The sequence below is a fragment of the Lethenteron reissneri genome, chromosome 28, assembly GCF_015708825.2.
Source record: "Lethenteron reissneri isolate LAM-NWPU_2019-01 chromosome 28, ASM1570882v1, whole genome shotgun sequence".
In the NCBI taxonomy this organism is placed as follows: domain Eukaryota; kingdom Metazoa; phylum Chordata; class Hyperoartia; order Petromyzontiformes; family Petromyzontidae; genus Lethenteron; species Lethenteron reissneri.
The window spans coordinates 1,605,136-1,622,600 of NC_083806.1; the positions used below are offsets into that span (position 1 = coordinate 1,605,136).

The 17,465-nt window shown below is 53.6% G+C and overlaps 1 protein-coding gene across 1 annotated transcript in view; it reads left to right on the forward strand.

The window, feature by feature from the left end:
- The first annotated feature begins 6,691 nt into the window (after positions 1 to 6,691).
- Positions 6,692 to 17,465, forward strand: part of LOC133348761 (uncharacterized) — a 64,482-nt gene continuing 53,708 nt past the window's right edge. The window contains exon 1 of the mRNA XM_061561735.1: positions 6,692 to 8,288. Within this exon, the coding sequence (XP_061417719.1) occupies positions 6,692 to 8,288 (1,597 nt within the window). The remainder of the gene's footprint in view (positions 8,289 to 17,465) is intronic.

Sequence of the window (17,465 nt, forward strand, 5' to 3'; positions counted from 1 at the left end):
ATTGAGGTGAGTGGTGAGTGTTGAGTGTGAGGGTGAGTGTGGTGAGTTGTAGTGTGGTGAGTGGTGAGTGTGTGAGTGTGAGTGTGGTGAGTGTGGTGAGTGAGTGTGGTGAGTGGTGAGTGAGTGGTGAGTGTAGTGGTGGTGATGGTGGTGAGGTGAGTGTGGTGAGTGTGGTGAGTGAGTGTGGTGAGTGGTGAGTGAGTGTGGTGTGAGTGTGTGGTGAGTGGTGAGTGAGTGTGGTGAGTGGTGAGTGAGTGAGTGTGGTGAGTGTGGTGAGTGAGGTGAGTGGTGAGTGTGGTGAGGAGTGTGGTGAGGAGTTGGTGAGTGTGGTGAGGAGTGTGGTGAGTGAGTGTGGTGAGTGGGGTGAGTGAGTGTGGAGTGTGAGTGTGGTGAGTGAGTGTGGTGAGTGAGTGTGGTAAGTGTGGTGAGTGAGTGTGGTGAGTGGTGAGTGAGTGGGTAAGTGTGGTGAGTGATGTGGTGAGTGGTGAGTGATGTGGTGAGTGAGTGTAGTGAGTGGGGTGAGTGAGTGTGGAGTGTGAGTGTGGTGAGTGAGTGTGGTGAGTGAGTGTGGTGGTGTGGTGAGTGATTGTGGTGAGTGATGTGGTGAGTGGTGAGTGAGTGTGGTGAGTGTGGTGAGTGTGGTGAGTGAGTGTGGTGAGTGTGGTGAGTGAGTGTGGTGAGTGGTGAGTGAGTGTGGTGAGTGAGTGTGGTGAGTGGTGAGTGGGTGTGGTGGTGGTGAGTGTGGTGAGTGAGGTGAGTGGTGAGTGTGGTGAGTGAGTGTGGTGAGTGAGTGTGGTGAGTGGTGAGTGTGGAGTGTGAGTGTGGTGAGTGTGGTGAGTGAGTGTGGTGAGTGGTGATGAGTGTGGTGAGTGTATGTGGTGATTGTGGTGAGTGAGTGTGGTGAGGGTGGTGAGTGAGTGTGGTGAGTGAGTGTGGTGAGTGAGTGTGGTGAGTGAGTGTGGTGAGTGAGTGTGGTAAGTGTGGTGAGTGAGTGTGGTGAGTGGTGAGTGAGTGTGGTAAGTGTGGTGAGTGAGTGTGGTGAGTGGTGAGTGAGTGTGGTGAGTGAGTGTGGTGAGTGGTGAGTGAGTGTGGTGAGTGGTGAGTGTGGTGAGTGTGGTGATTGAGGTGAGTGGTGAGTGTGGTGAGTGAGTGTGGTGAGTGAGTGTGGTGAGTGGTGAGTGTGGAGTGTGAGTGTGGTGAGTGAGTGTGGTGAGTGGTGAGTGAGTGTGGTGAGTGTATGTGGTGATTGTGGTGAGTGAGTGTGGTGAGTGTGGTGAGTGAGTGTGGTGAGTGGTGAGTGAGTGTGGTGAGTGAGTGTGGTGAGTGGTGAGTGAGTGTGGTGAGTGGTGAGTGAGTGAGTGTGGTGAGTGTGGTGAGTGAGGTGAGTGGTGAGTGTGGTGAGTGAGTGTGGTGAGTGGTGAGTGTGGTGAGTGAGTGTGGTGAGTGAGTGTGGTGAGTGGGGTGAGTGAGTGTGGAGTGTGAGTGTGGTGAGTGAGTGTGGTGAGTGAGTGTGGTAAGTGTGGTGAGTGAGTGTGGTGAGTGGTGAGTGAGTGTGGTAAGTGTGGTGAGTGAGTGTGGTGAGTGGTGAGTGAGTGTGGTGAGTGAGTGTGGTGAGTGGGGTGAGTGAGTGTGGAGTGTGAGTGTGGTGAGTGAGTGTGGTGAGTGAGTGTGGTGAGTGTGGTGAGTGATTGTGGTGAGTGAGTGTGGTGAGTGGTGAGTGAGTGTGGTGAGTGTGGTGAGTGTGGTGAGTGAGTGTGGTAAGTGTGGTGAGTGAGTGTGGTGAGTGGTGAGTGAGTGTGGTGAGTGAGTGTGGTGAGTGGTGAGTGGGTGTGGTGAGTGGTGAGTGTGGTGAGTGAGGTGAGTGGTGAGTGTGGTGAGTGAGTGTGGTGAGTGAGTGTGGTGAGTGGTGAGTGTGGAGTGTGAGTGTGGTGAGTGTGGTGAGTGAGTGTGGTGAGTGGTGAGTGAGTGTGGTGAGTGTATGTGGTGATTGTGGTGAGTGAGTGTGGTGAGGGTGGTGAGTGAGTGTGGTGAGTGAGTGTGGTGAGTGAGTGTGGTAAGTGTGGTGAGTGAGTGTGGTGAGTGGTGAGTGAGTGTGGTAAGTGTGGTGAGTGAGTGTGGTGAGTGGTGAGTGAGTGTGGTGAGTGAGTGTGGTGAGTGGTGAGTGAGTGTGGTGAGTGGTGAGTGTGGTGAGTGTGGTGATTGAGGTGAGTGGTGAGTGTGGTGAGTGAGTGTGGTGAGTGAGTGTGGTGAGTGGTGAGTGTGGAGTGTGAGTGTGGTGAGTGTGGTGAGTGAGTGTGGTGAGTGGTGAGTGAGTGTGGTGAGTGTATGTGGTGATTGTGGTGAGTGAGTGTGGTGAGTGTGGTGAGTGAGTGTGGTGAGTGGTGAGTGAGTGTGGTGAGTGAGTGTGGTGAGTGGTGAGTGAGTGTGGTGAGTGGTGAGTGAGTGAGTGTGGTGAGTGTGGTGAGTGAGGTGAGTGGTGAGTGTGGTGAGTGAGTGTGGTGAGTGGTGAGTGTGGTGAGTGAGTGTGGTGAGTGAGTGTGGTGAGTGGGGTGAGTGAGTGTGGAGTGTGAGTGTGGTGAGTGAGTGTGGTGAGTGAGTGTGGTAAGTGTGGTGAGTGAGTGTGGTGAGTGGTGAGTGAGTGTGGTAAGTGTGGTGAGTGAGTGTGGTGAGTGGTGAGTGAGTGTGGTGAGTGAGTGTGGTGAGTGGTGAGTGAGTGTGGTGAGTGAGGTGAGTGGTGAGTGTGGTGAGTGTGGTGAGTGAGGTGAGTGGTGAGTGTGGTGAGTGAGTGTGGTGAGTGAGTGTGGTGAGTGGTGAGTGTGGAGTGTGAGTGTGGTGAGTGTGGTGAGTGAGTGTGGTGGGTGGTTTGAGTGGGTGGTGAGTGTATGTGGTGATTGTGGTGAGTGAGTGTGGTGAGGGTGGTGAGTGAGTGTGGTGAGTGAGTGTGGTGAGTGAGTGTGGTAAGTGTGGTGAGTGAGTGTGGTGAGTGGTGAGTGAGTGTGGTGAGTGAGTGTAGTGAGTGGTGAGTGAGTGTGGTGAGTGGTGAGTGAGTGAGTGTGGTGAGTGTGGTGAGTGAGGTGAGTGGTGAGTGTGGTGAGTGAGTGTGGTGAGTGGTGAGTGTGGTGAGTGAGTGTGGTGAGTGAGTGTGGTGAGTGGGGTGAGTGAGTGTGGTGAGTGAGTGAGTGTGGTGAGTGAGTGGTGAGTGAGTGTGGTGAGTGTGGTGAGTGATTGTGGTGAGTGGTGAGTGAGTGTGGTGAGTGGTGAGTGAGTGTGGTGAGTGTGGTGAGTGTGGTGAGTGAGTGTGGTGTGAGTGTGGTGAGTGTGAGTGTGGTGAGTGTGGTGAGTGAGTGTGGTGAGTGGTGAGGTGAGTGTGGTGAGTGAGTGAGTGTGGTGAGTGAGTGTGGTGAGTGAGTGTGGTGAGTGTGGTGAGTGAGTGTGGTGAGTGTGGTGAGGAGTGTGGTGAGTGAGTGTGGTGAGTGAGTGTGGTGAGTGTGGTGAGTGTGAGTGGTGGTGAGTGTGGTGAGTGAGTGTGGTGAGTGTGGTGAGTGAGTGTGGTGAGTGTGGTGATTGAGTGTGGTGAGTGTGAGTGGTGAGTGAGTGTGGTGAGTGAGTGTGGTGAGTGCGAGTTGTAAGTGAGTGTGGTGAGTGAGTGTGGTGAGTGTGGTGAGTGAGTGTGGTGAGTGTGAGTGGTGAGTGAGTGTGGTGAGTGAGTGTGGTGAGTGTGGTGAGTGTGAGTGGTGGTGAGTGTGGTGAGTGAGTGTGGTGAGTGTGGTGAGTGAGTGTGGTGAGTGTGAGTGGTGAGTGAGTGTGGTGAGTGAGTGTGGTGAACGATGTAGTCGCGGCTAAACTTAGCGCGGCCTCAGTGCCGAGTCGCTGCCCCCCCCGGCGCGAGGGTTTTTATTTTTATCCGAAAATAAAACCCCAACCCCGGGGTCCCGTCGGGGGGTGTCAATGGGGGTGCGGCGGGGGTGGAGGGGTGGGGGGAGCGGCTTTGGGGGAGGGGGGTGGAGGGGGGTGGTGGAGGGGGGGGCATTGGGTGGGGGGAGCCACGCACGAGTGTCGGTCACTGAACACCCCCCCCACCTCGAGCGCGCTCCCCCTATCCTCACTGCCCCCCCCCCGCTACCCCTCGTACCCCCCCCTCCGCCACCCCAAACACCCCCCGGGTCATCCCCACCCGCCCCCGCCCCCCGCCCCCCGCCCACAAGAAACATCAACAACACGAGGAGCACGTGTGCAGAGCCCCCGCGTGTTGTTGTGGCCCCCACCCGCAGGTGCTTGGGACTCCGATATGTGTGTATGTGTGTGTCTTTGTATGTGTGTGTCTTTGTGTGTGTCTTTGTATGTGTGTAAGTGTGTGCGTATTTGTATGTGTGTGTCTTTATGTGCGTGTCTTTGTGTGTGTATGTCTTTGTGTATTTGTATTTGTGTCTTTGTATGTGTGTGTGTCATTGTATGTGTGTGTGTCTTTGTGTGTGTGTCTTTGTCTGTGTGTGCCTTTGTATGTGTGTGTGTCTTTGTATGTGTGTGTGTCTTTGTATGTGTGTGTATGTGTGTGTATGTCTTTGTGTGTGTGTATTTGTGTCTTTGTAGGTGTGTGTCTTTGTGTTTGTGTATTTGTATGTGTGTATTTGTATGTGTGTGTCTTTGTGTATTTGTATGTGTGTGTCTTTGTCTGTGTGTGTGTCTTTGTGTTTGCATTTGTATGTGTGTGTCTTTGTGTATTTGTATGTGTGTGTCTTTGTCTGTGTGTGTGTCTTTGTATGTGTGTGTCTTTGTGTTTGTGTATTTGTATGTCCGGCAAAACAACCTCCTACCTCCTCGCGGTGCCGGACGGGCAACACTGTCGTGGGCAGTGCTGTGGGGGGAGGGCCAATGCCCATTGGCCTCTCCCCTCATGGCGTCTGTGACCACCACAGTGGCTAAACGGGGGCTCTGGACGGGTGTGAGGGGCTGGTAACCCCTCCACCTTCAATTAACCACCACTAAACCACGAATTAAACATAAACCTGTAACAAATAAGCTTGTGCCGGAGGCCCCGGGGGGTCAGGCTTTTATGACGTCTCCTGGCCAAACCCCATTTGGCGGAGCCAGGAGATTGAATTTTCACCCTCGGGGCTCCTCCAGAAACAACAAAAAACCATTGCGGATGGCCACGTGGAATGTTCGAACGCTCACTGCGGAGGAGAGGCTGCCACTCCTCTGTCGGGAGCTGGACCGGTACCGCCTGGATCTCTGTGGCATTCAGGAGGTCCGGTGGACCGGTTCTGGCTCCTGCCACCATGAGGGGTGGACAGTCCTCTACTCGGGGCAGGAGACTGCCAAACAACAGGGTGTGGCTCTTCTTCTGAACAAAAGAATGAAGGGGGCATGGGAGCGTGGCGGTGAGGTGTGGGAAGCTGTAAGCCCCAGGATACTTTGGGCTCGCCTTCCCATCAACCAGAGGCGAGGAGTGGTGGTCGTGGTTACTTATGCCCCCACCGAAGACGAACATCCGTGGAGGGATGCAGGCAAAGCCGATGAGTCAGACGCTTTCTATGACCTCCTGTCACAGGTGCTGGCTAAAGTGGCCACTCGGGACAGAGTCATCTTGTTGGGTGACTTCAATGCCCGAGTTGGTCATGATGCTGGTACCTGGTCTGGAGTGATTGGAAGGCATGGGCCAGATCAGCTCAATAATAACGGTAGGAGGCTGCTAGATTTTTGTGCAGCCCATGGGCTTGTAATTACCAACACGCTCTTCCGGCATCGGCGCATCCACACAACATCATGGATACATGCCGGGTCCAAGCAAGAACATCTGCTGGACTACATAGTGACGGACCAGCGGATGCGAACCCATGTCCTTGACACCAGGACCTACCGTGGAGCTGATCTGTCCTCTGACCATCGACTAGTCATCTGTAAGATGCGCCTGCCTTTCTTCCACTCTGGTGGTGGGTGTACACCCAGGATCCCATTCCAACCAAAAGTGGCCTGGTCTCAGTTAGCTGATGAAAGTTGCAAGCGAGAATTTCATCATCGCTTGCAGCTGGGGTTGGCATCGTCCCCCACTCCACCTGATGTCGAGGGGAAATGGGCGAGGTTTAAGACTGTGACTCATGCAGCTGCAATGGCTGCTTTGGGTACGCGGTCCAGACCTCCCCAGAAACCCTGGCTGACAGAGGAGGTGTTCAGGTTAATTGAGAAAAAGCGTCAGGCCCACTCTCATCGCCTACAGCATCCCACGTCAGAGAATGAGGAGGTTTACCGCAGCCTTCGCTCGGAAGTTCGGAGAGCCGTAAGGCGCTGTAAGGATGGGTGGTGGTCGCAGGTTGCTGAGGAGATGGAGTCTGCCTCAGTGGCCCGTGATCACAAATCACTATTTAACTCCATCAAAAAAGTAACCTGCAGCGCCACACCTATTACCATCATTAGAGGAAAAAACGGTGATCCAATCTCCGACCCCCAGGAACAGGTTTGCAGATTTGCTGAGCATTTCTGTGAAGTCCTGGGGGAGGGAAATTCTCTCAGCCAGGAAAACATCATGGCATAAAGTGGTGATAACCCTGCTGAGGCTGCGGTGCCTCAAATATTGGAAGAGGTCACCCCCTGTGAGTGGCTGGCTGAGGTGCCAGCTGTTGAGGAAGTACTGAGGGCGATCCGGAGTCTGAGACCAGGGAAGGCATCGGGCAGAGATGATCTCCCAAGCGAAATGCTGAGGGAGGGTGGCGTTTGTGCACAGACTGCCCTATATGACATCATAACAACAGTCTGGACCACTGGACGGGTTCCGCAGGACTGGAAGGATGCCCTGGTGGTTCCTCTCTTTAAGAAGGGGGACCGTACCGACTGTAACAACTACAGGGGCATCTCACTCCTCAGTGTGCCGGGTAAGGTCCTGGCAAGGATTATTCAACATCGCCTTGCTAGGCACGCTGAGGAGAGGCTTGCGGAGCCCCAATGCGGTTTCAGGAAAGGGCGGTCCTGCACAGATGCCATATTTTCTGTCCGTCTGCTACAGCAGAGGTGTAGGGAATTCCAAAAAGACCTACATCTCTGCTTTATTGACCTGGTCAAGGCCTATGATACCATCAGTAGGACTGGGCTCTGGGTTGTTCTTCGTGCTTTCGGAGTCCCTGACCCTCTGCTCACGATCATTAAGGACCTTCATGATGGTGAGCGGGCCCGGGTAAAACTACGTGGCCGGGAGTCGGAGCCTTTCCCTGTACACCTTGGGGTGCGACAGGGATGTCCTCTGGCTCCCACATTATTTAACATCTATTTTGACCGCGTAGTTCGTGAAGCCTTCAATAGCTGTACCGGAGGAATTTCCATTTGGTACAGATATAATGGGAGGCTGATCGACGCCCGGGTGCGATCAAGGGATGGCTCCCTATTGGTCAACCACGTTATGTATGCCGATGATTTGGTAATAGCTGCTCATTCAGAAGAGGAGTTGGAGACGCTGCTGCTGAGACTGGAGCGTGCCACCAAGAGGTGGGGCCTTACCATCAGCCCCACCAAAACTAAGCACCTGCCTGGGTATTTTGTACCATCGGACACTCCACCCCCACAACTCCCAATTGGTGATGGGGCAGTTGTGGAGAGAGTGGAGAGTTTCCCATACCTGGGCAGTGTGCTTATGACCGGCTCCAGTCTATCAGCAGAGGTCTCACTCCGAATCAGTCGAGCGGCAATATCTTTTCATCGGTTGCGTAACGCTGTGTGGAAGCTACCTGGTCTGTCGCTCCGCACGAAGCTTCAGGTCTTCTCGGCCACGGTCATTCCCTCCCTTCTCTACGCTTGCGAGACGTGGACCCCCCTGGTGGAGCATCTTCGCCGGTTGGAAACATTTAGGCTGGCCTGCCTACGATCCATCCTGGGTTTAACCAGGCTGGATTGTGTGAGGAGCTCACAAATCCTTGAAAGATCTGGGCAAAGTCCCATCAGTGAGCTCCTCCGGCAGGCAAGGCTGCGTTGGCTGGGTCATGTAGCCCGCATGCCCAGCCACCGCATGCCTAAACAGCTTTTGTTCGGCCGGATCGAGGGGGCTAGACGGGCGCGGCACGGGCTGGAGAAGAGATGGAGTGATGTGGTACAGGAGGACGTGGAGCTGAGTGGACTTGCCGATGACTGGTACCAGCGGTGTCAAGATCGGCCTCAGTGGAGGAGGCTCGTGAAGGACGCTACTGGGCAGTTGGAGGCAGTCGCCCTCCAACAACAACGGAGGGCGGAGGAGCGACGCTCACAACAACGAGCGGAGCGCCGGGTGGCTAAAGCACAGCAAGTTGGCACAGTAGGGGGCACAGGTGGTGCATCAGCCAGTCATCTCGGTCATCTCGGTCAGTCGACCCGTGGCACCTGGGTCTGCCCCGTGACCTCCTGCCAGCGGGCTTTCGACACTTCACGTGGCCTCAAGGTGCACTTGGCCTGGCACAAGCATCGTGGTGACGTCACCGCCACTTAGTGGCGAATGGCGGTTGTTGTTGTTGTTGTGTATTTGTATGTGTGTGTCTTTGTGTATTTGTATGTGTGTGTCTTTGTCTGTGTGTGTGTATTTGTATATGTGTTGGTGCCGTACGGTAACGCTGTAGTGAGCAGTGCCATGGGGGGAGGACAAATTTCGATTGCCCATTCCCCTCATGGCGTTTGTAGCCACCACAGCAGCCAAAGGGGCTCTGGAAAAATATGGAACAAAGCTTGTGCCGGAGGTCCTGGGGGGATAGGCGCCCATGACGTTTCCTGGCCAAACCCAATTTTGCGGAGCCAGGAGATTGAATCCTTAGCCTCGGGGTTTCTCCAGAAACAGCAAAAAGCCACTGCGAGTGGCCACATGGATTGTTCGAATGCTCACTGCTGAGGAGAGGCTGCCACTCCTCTGTCGGGAGTTGGACCGGTACCACCCGGATCTCTGTGGTTTTCAGGAGGTCCAGTGGACCGGTTCTGTCTCCTACCACCATGAGGGGTGGATAGCAGTGGCGGCTGGTGATATTTATTTTTGGGGGGGCGCATTTTTTTATTTTATTGAGGGGGGCAAATAAATATAAAGCAGTACCAAAAACCATTTTGACTACTTGAATATAAATTTTGATGATCTTTATTTACATTTCAGACCAAAAGAAGTACCAAAAAGCATGTTTCCTACTTGAACATAAATGTTTCTCTTTTATATACATTTCAGACCAAAGTACCAAAAAGCATGTTTCCTACTTGAACATAAAAACGTTAGTTTCATGCTATTATCAATATGGCTGCGGCTACTTTCATGACGTTTGCATTTGTCAGAGAGATGTTTGAGGTCTCTTACCCCCGTCGTTGTCCACAAAACTTCAGTGCCGACACTTTGAAATAAAAGACAGGGAAAACAAAAAAGAGAATTGCTAACATCACATCCAGCCACCCACCTCCGTTTCTCATAACAAGCGCGGGTGAAGCTTCGTGTGTAGCTTCGTCCTCTGTCACTGGCCTGCTGCTGGATTTGTAAATCGGGTTGGTCCGGTCCGAGATCCTTTATCTTTTTTATTTCTTCCAGCGAAAGCCTTGTGAAAGGATTTTTTTGTAAATAAATTACAGAATTTGGATGAACTGCTGCCATTGTTTACACAAAAAATTTGATTAGCCTAGCAAGTGTCAAAGTGGTGTCGCCGGCGCACTCGCAGTTGTGGCCCAGAGCGTAAATTTGAATGACAGGTGACGAGAACCAATCAGATTGGATAAAATAACATGTATCCAATTCTGATTGGCCAGGGACGCAACGACTTGCGCCCCGAGGAGAATCTTCAAGAAACCAATTAGAGACCAGCTTCAGGTCACATGCTGTCCGAAAATTTTAAGTCTCACATAGACATCCATTTGTCCGGCGCCCCGCATGAAACACATTGAAAAACATAGAAAATAGTTGACCGATTAAAGCCAGTTTTTATTAAATGCTGATGCTTTTCTTACTACCAGCCGGCACATCGTATGAAAAAAATATTTTATTTATGTATTTTTATATAAATTTTGTATATCTATATTTCTTGAATATTGATGGGGGCGGCGCCCCTGCGCCCTCTATTGACGAGCCGCCACTGGTGGATAGTCATCTACTCGGGGCAGGAGACGGAGTGGCTTTTCTTCTGAACAAAATAATTAAGGGGGCATGGGAGCGTGGCGGTGAGGTGTGGGAAGCTGTAAGCCCCAGCCTACTTTGGGCTCGCCTTCCCATCAACCAGAGGCGAGGAGTGGTGGTCCTGGTTACTTATGCCCCCACCAAAGATGTACATCCACGGAGGGATGCAGGCAAGACCGATGAGTCAGATGCCTTCTATGACCTCCTGTCATAGGTGCTAGCTAATGTGGCTCCTCGGGATAGAGTCATCTTGTTGGGTGACTTTCATTCCCGAGTTGGTCATAATGCTGGCACCTGGTCTGGAGTGATTGGAAGGCATGGGCCAGATCAGCTCAATAACAACAGTAGGAGGCTGCTAGATTGTTGTGCAGCCCATGGGCTTGTAATTACCAACGCGCTGTTCTGGCATCGACGCATCCACACAACATCATAGATACATGCCGGGTCCAAGCAAGAACATCTGCTGGACTACATAGTGACGGAAAAACAGCGGATGCAGACCCATGTCCTTGACACCAGGACCTTCCGTGGAGCTGATCTGCCCACTGACCATCGACTTGTCATCTGTAAGATTCGCCTGCCATTCTTCCACTCCGATGGTGGGTGTACACCCAGGACCCCATTCAAACTCATAGTGGCCTGATCTCAGCTAGCTGATGAAAGTTGCAAGTGACAATTTCATCATCACTTACGGCTGGGATTGGCATCGTCTCCCACTCCTCCTGATGTCGAGGGGAAATGGGCGAGGTTTAAGACTGTGGCTCATGCAGCTGAAGTGGCTGCGTTGGGTACACGGTCCAGACCTCCTCAGAGACCCTGGCTGACAGAGGAGGTGTTCAGGCTGGCTGAGAATAAGCGACAGGCCCACTCTCATCGTCTACAGCATCCCACGTCAGAGGATGAGGAGGCTTACCGCAGCCTTAACTCGGAGGTTCGGAGAGCCGTGAGGCGCTGCAAAGATGGGTGGTGGTCGCGGGTTGCTGAGGAGATGGAATCTGCCTCAGTGGCCCGCGATCACAAATCGCTTTTTAATTCCATCAAAAAAGTAACCTGCAGCGCCACACCTATTACTATCATTAGGGGAAAAAACGGTGATCCAATCTCCGAGCCCCAGGAACAGGTTTGCAGATTTGCTGAGTAGTTCTGTTAGGTCCTGGGGGAGGAAAAATCCCTCAGCCTGTAAAACATCGTGGGACAAAGTGGGAATGACCCTGCTGAGGCTGTGGTGCCTCAAATATTGGAAGAAGTCACCCCCTGTGAGTGGCTGGCTGAGGTGCCATTTGTTGAGGAAGTACTAAAGGCGATCCAGAGTCTGAGACCAGGAAAGGCACCAGGCAGAGATGATCTCCCAAGCGAAGTGCTGAGGAAGGGTGGCGTTTGTGCACAGACTGCCCTACATGACATAATAACAGTCTGGACCACAGGACGGGTTCTGCAGGATTGGAAGGATATCCTGGTGGTCCCCTTCTTTAAGAAGGGGGACCGCACAGACTGTAACAACTACAGGGGCATCTCACTCCTCAGCGTGCTGGGAAAAGTCCTGGCAAGGACTATTCAACATCACCTTGCCAGGCACGCTGAGAAGAGGCTTGTGGAGCCCCAATGCGGTTTCAGGAAAGGGCGATCCTGCACAGATGCTATATTTTCTGTTCGTCTGCTACAGCAAAGGTGTAGGGAATTCAAACAAGAGCTACATCTCTGCTTTATTGACCTGGTCAAGGCCTATGACACCATCAGTAGGCCTGGGCTCTGGGTTGTTCTACGATCCTAAGCCACGCAAGTTGGATTCCAGGCCACGGCTATAGTAAGCGTGCGCCCAGCAACATCTGCGGCTAATATAGGAGCCGCTCCACTGTCTCCCCTAGGTCGACTCAACCTAAACGAATTGCTGTGTGCTGTGCGCAAACCATTAAGCACTGGGGATACAAAGGTGGCCGGGCGTCATCGGCCTTCACAGGTGTCCCGCGAAACACTACTTGCCCCAACAGTGGCAATGTCTCTGGGGAGGTCTTCATGCAGCAGTAAGGGTGCTGACAGAGGGACTCTACCACGGAGTTCTGCGTTGCAAGGCCCGCGGACCCCTGGCGGCCCCCGGTGGCCTTCAGTGCGGCCCCTGGTGGTCTTCAGTGCGGCCCCTGGCGGTCTTCAGTGCGGCCCCCGGTGGCCCTCAGTACGGCCCCTGGCGGCCTTCAGTGCGGCCCCTGGCGACCTTCAGTGCGGCCCCTGGCGGCCTTCAGTGCGGCCCCCCGGACGTGCGGCCCCCGACAACACACGACGCGCATTGTACGTGGAACTTATTGCGCAACGTGCGTAGCCAAGCGTGCTCATCACCGTGCTGCTGTCACAGACTCCAAATGTGTGGCGGCCCTCACACACTGATGATGTCTGATCGGCGAAAGTGGCCCCAACCCCCCCTCTGAAAATGAGTGAAGAACGCCGCTATGGACACTGTGCAGTGCTGTAGTATAAAGGTAAAGGCGCAGCCCTGCAATTGCTCGGTCACGCCACTGCGCCTCGAGGCATCTCGACAGAGGAACCCTCTCGACGTGGCCCACTGACCCCACGCCGGCCAGACGTCTTCGGAAGAAGAAGTGGGAATACCCAAACTTGACCCCACCACGCGCCACCTCGGTGGAGAAAGGCCGCAGGGCGGGGGGGGGTGAAAAAAAACTCGTTGTTTCAGTTGCCGCCCCGGGCGATCGAAATGAACCGAGCGACCTCTACACAGTGCCGAGATGTTAACGACCTCGCCTGGGTAAGTGATATTTAAAAAAAAAAATTAAACACGCTTTTATGAAATGTACTGTACTAGTAATGGAAGAGCTCCACGACTCCAGGAAGTGGCCACGAAGCTTGCCATAACGTAAGGAACTGTGGCCAATTACAGCCAACGTCAGTTGACCGTGGATAATTAGACCCAAACCGAAACATAACTTGAAAAAAATAATGTTTAAAAATCTATATTTTTTATGATAGAATATAGTATTGTCATCAGTTTGACATAAGTATACCAAGTTTGCAGTCGATACCACATTGGGAAGTGGGTTAAAATTGAGTTACAAGATTTGAGGACACAACAACGACGACAACAAGAACAACAACAACAGACAGAGTGAGTTAAATAAAAGCTTGTACTAATAAGTCCGGTGTCGGAGGGGGGAGTTAAGCTGAGATAAGCTGATTAATAACGTCATTTAGGACGCAGGGGGGGCCGGATGCCCCCCCCCTCCGCATCCCTCCTCCCTGGCTCCCCCCCCCCTCTTACCCTATATAATCGCTTGTCACAAATAGCTCTCTCGACTCACTACAGTCATTTTGCTGTGGCTGTTCCACGTGATGACGGAAGCTTGCGTCGCCTCCGAAATGTCGTGATTTAATTTAGTTATTTTTATTTCATTATTTTAATTTTTCATCTTCACCTCCGTGACTTTACCGAAAGAACCAATGAGTATGGATCCTTGCAGTCACGAACACTTCAAATCGTGTACTAATCATGAAAAGAGCCGCATCGTTCGCTGGGGCTTTACACGCGGTGAAGTCACAACATCGTCTAGTCGTGGTTATTATCTTGAATCATTGCACGCAAGCAAGGTGGGGAGAGGGCGGTAGGTGGGTGGGTTGGTGGGGGGGTTGACGGCTGTTTGAGGGGAGGTGGTGGTGGGGGGGGTCGCGGGGGTTAAGTGGCTGGAATCTAATTAGCGGGGCGGGAGTAGCTGCCGCGCGTTGACGCGGGCGGATATCTCGCGGATATCTCGAGGTGGAAAATCGACAGAGGCCGGGTCCCGTGCCCACGAGGGGAGGTCAGGCGAGGACCCCCCCCGGGTGGGCATGGCCCCCCCCCCATAACTCTCCTTCCCCCCCGCCCCACACGGCTCCCCACGGCCCCCACCCGAACCTCATGCGCACGTGGCGAGAGAGAGAGTGGTGGCGGTGGTGGAATCCCGACTCACGGCCACCAACAACTCCACAATGACTATTATCTGAAGCCGGTCACTCGGCCTTCCCCTAGGTCGACTCAGCCTCAAATGAGTACCTGCTGCGGTGGTTGTGTAAACATCGCCACTGGGGAGACAAAGGCGGCCGAGCGGGCGTGGGGCTGGACCCCCTCGTGTGCCCTGAGCGCCTTCATAGGCTTTACTGGCTAACAGCACTTGTCCCAAAAGTGAGTTGAGGCTAGACGTGGGATCTTTGTATTTGTGTACGTGCACGACTGCATGTACAGCTCTCGTGTCCATCCACTGCTGTATGAAGTCGCCCTCCCCACGCTCTATGCACGCACGTTGAATTTTTTTCGCACCGTACGTAACCGGCTACAGCTCTCCCGCGTGCTGCTCGGCACGGTGTCCGACGTTTCGCTCCTCGAGCACAGGGGAGCGAGACGTCGGTACGGTGTCCGAAGCGTTCGCTCCACGTGCTGCGGGAGCTTCTTCAGGAGCCGCATCGAAACGTCGGGCATCACGCCGAACACCGCGCGGTGCAACCCGAATGAAACATCTGAGAGCTGCACGGCAACAACCGCAAAAACACGCAGCCTGTTCGCACCCCACGGCCGCGCTCTGCTCGTCTGCCAGTGCAATGCGTAAGTGCAATGAAGAAAGACCATTGCACAAAACGTCGTCTACTGTAACAACAGGGCGGTCCAGATGTCTTGTGACCCCCCCCCCCCCCCATTTAATTATGTAAAACTTCATATGTTTTGTATACCCAAGGGGGGTGTGAACAGAGAGATGAATATGCAAAGGGTAAAGAACTATGTTTGGGGTCAATTAATTGGGGGTCACAAGACGCCTGCACCACCCTGTAGATCAGGGGTGGGGAACCCTTTGTCTGCCAAGGGTCATTAGGATATTTATAACATCATTCGCGGGCCATACAAAATTATCAACTTAAAAATTAGCTTGTTATATTTGGTCAAACATTTAATTAACTCACACCCCTAATGTGATGGCTGGAACTGCTTCTCTTTGGCGAGGCGTGTGATGTTAGCTTGTATTGATGATGTTGCTACTCGCAACTGCTTTTCCAGGATTGCTCATAGATTTATAGAATTTCGAGTACCCGCCTGCGGTTGCCTTGGCAGGGCCACACCAAATGATTTCGCAGGCCTTATACGGCCCGTGGGCCGGACGTTCCCCACCCCTGCTGTAGAGGAATGCCCCCCGGTATATATCGGGGGATGCGTTTCTGAAAGTTGCGACGACGAATATCGAAACGTCGTCAAATCGAAGCGATGTACGGAGCGGTAGTGGTGGGTGGTGGTGGAGGGCGAAGGCTGAGAGGCGACGAATGGAGGGTTAAGTAGCGGCGTTCATGATGAAGCGACGACGCGTTTTCGAACGACGTGAAAGGTGGGAGACGTAAGTCGGTGTACTGTTGGATATGCTGCGTTTTAAGTCGGCGTTACACTCACGCACCTGTTGAGTTTCTACAGACGTTACATTAACATCAGTGTAGAGACTCGGTGGAAATAAAAGACGATGTGAGGAAAGTGGAAACAAATGACCAAATGTGCAGTAGACACTTACGGGCTATCTGTGTACGTGGCAGACCTGTGTGTGTGTGTCTTCCCATGTGTGTCACACCTCCGAATAGCACGGTTGGCTACATACGGTGCGAAAGAAATTCAAGTTCATACATACATCTATCCATGCACACACGCCGGTGAGCATGAACTCGGTGTATGTTGGCAGAGCGGAGGAACTAGGGCAAGGGTCATGGAGGACCCCATCTGGAGGCCCCTGGAACCTGCCTAGCGGGTTCGAGAAGGGAGGCGCGGTTAGGGCGGAGCCAGACCGCACTGGGAGCATAAAAGGAGCTGAGATCGGGGGCTCGAGGCTGCTAGTTCTGGGAATGGACTTGTCTTGTTGTTGCTGTAGTCTCATCGCCATCCTCGCTAAATGTCTCTGCTAGATATTGCGCTACAAAGGATAGTAGTTTTTTTTTATCTACATGACTTTACCGAAAGAACCAAATAATATTTGCCTATCAGTCAGCGCCGTCAGTGTTATACGGCTAGTTTTGTGTAAAGGCTAGGCGAAGCTACTGTGGGGAGTGTGCGGGCAAGACCGTGAAAGTTGTGAATAAAGAAAGTGCCTCCTAGAAACTCTGTCTCTGATTTGTTGACACTACAACTTGGGTCAGAAGTGGTTGGAAAATTCAATAGACATTAGGGTATAGTAGCAATGTCGAAGTTATCAAGGATGACGGTCATCCCTCCACAAGCCCCAGTACCCGGGACCCTGGTTACAAACCCTGTGGGTGTGGGAGCGGCGGCTGCAGATCAGCGGGGGAGGGGGACCGATCCTCCAGAGTTGCGAACCGGGGATGGGTGGCGCGAGGTGATTAACCGCCTCGACCTGCTCCCATGACCATCGGCCGGCTGATCGCGCAGCTCTCCACGTCCGTGCCTGCCATCCAGGGGATGGTGAGTAGGCCGCCGGAGCTGCCGCCTGCAGCGGCAGTTCCCAGGGCGGAGACCTCGTGGTTGCCGGGTGCCATTTTGAGAAGGGAGGGCACGTTGGGGCCGGCCGGTGCCATTCGGCGTGGGCCACGGAGCTCGCCGGAGCTGCCACTTGCAGTGGCGGAGACCACGTGGTTGCCGGGCACCATTTTGCCCGCGGAGGGCATGGCGTGGCCGGTGGGCGCCATTGGGAGTGGGACCCGGGACGACGCTAAGGAGGCACCATGTCCGGCGGCGCTACAAGGAGCCGCGTGCCGGCCACGGATGCTGTCTCTTGTTCGGGAGTTTGTGGCGGCGGGAGGCGATTGGACGGCGTTCCGTCATCGCTTCTAAGCAGCTTGGGTGTCCGTCGGGTAGATGGAAGAGGAGACACTGTGGGCCCTACCGACGGTCCTCGCCAAGGAAGGGCCGCGCCCTTTAGGCCGTTTTTTGTGTTCCTCGGAGCCCCCAAGAAGTACAGGATCCTGCCCAAGGCGGGAGACCGATGTGAAAGACTCGGTTCACGTGAGCAATGTCCGGTAAAGCAGACTATCCCTTGTACTGTTTGACTGGGGAAAAATGGCGTGCTAAAGGATAACGGGTGCTGAAAGAGGGTTGTGTGGTGCTGCACGCTTTGTTTTGGTGGTTGTTGTTGGGGTTTTTCGCCGAGTGTCACGACGGTTGTGTTGTCGGGCCGTGGGGGGCATCGTGGTTGTGCTGTGTGGTTGTGCACGCGCTGACGTGCTCGGAGGGAGCAGGTGTTCGGTTGTTGATGCGCGTGGAGTATCGCGACTATGGTTTTGGATAATTATTGTTTTTTTTATTGATGGTTTTTGATGTTCCTCAGTTGTGGGAGTTACTCTGCCTGTCCACCCAGTTATGTTGCTGTGTATCAGCCAGGATGGCTGATTTTTTTTAAACAAGGTGGGGGGGGGG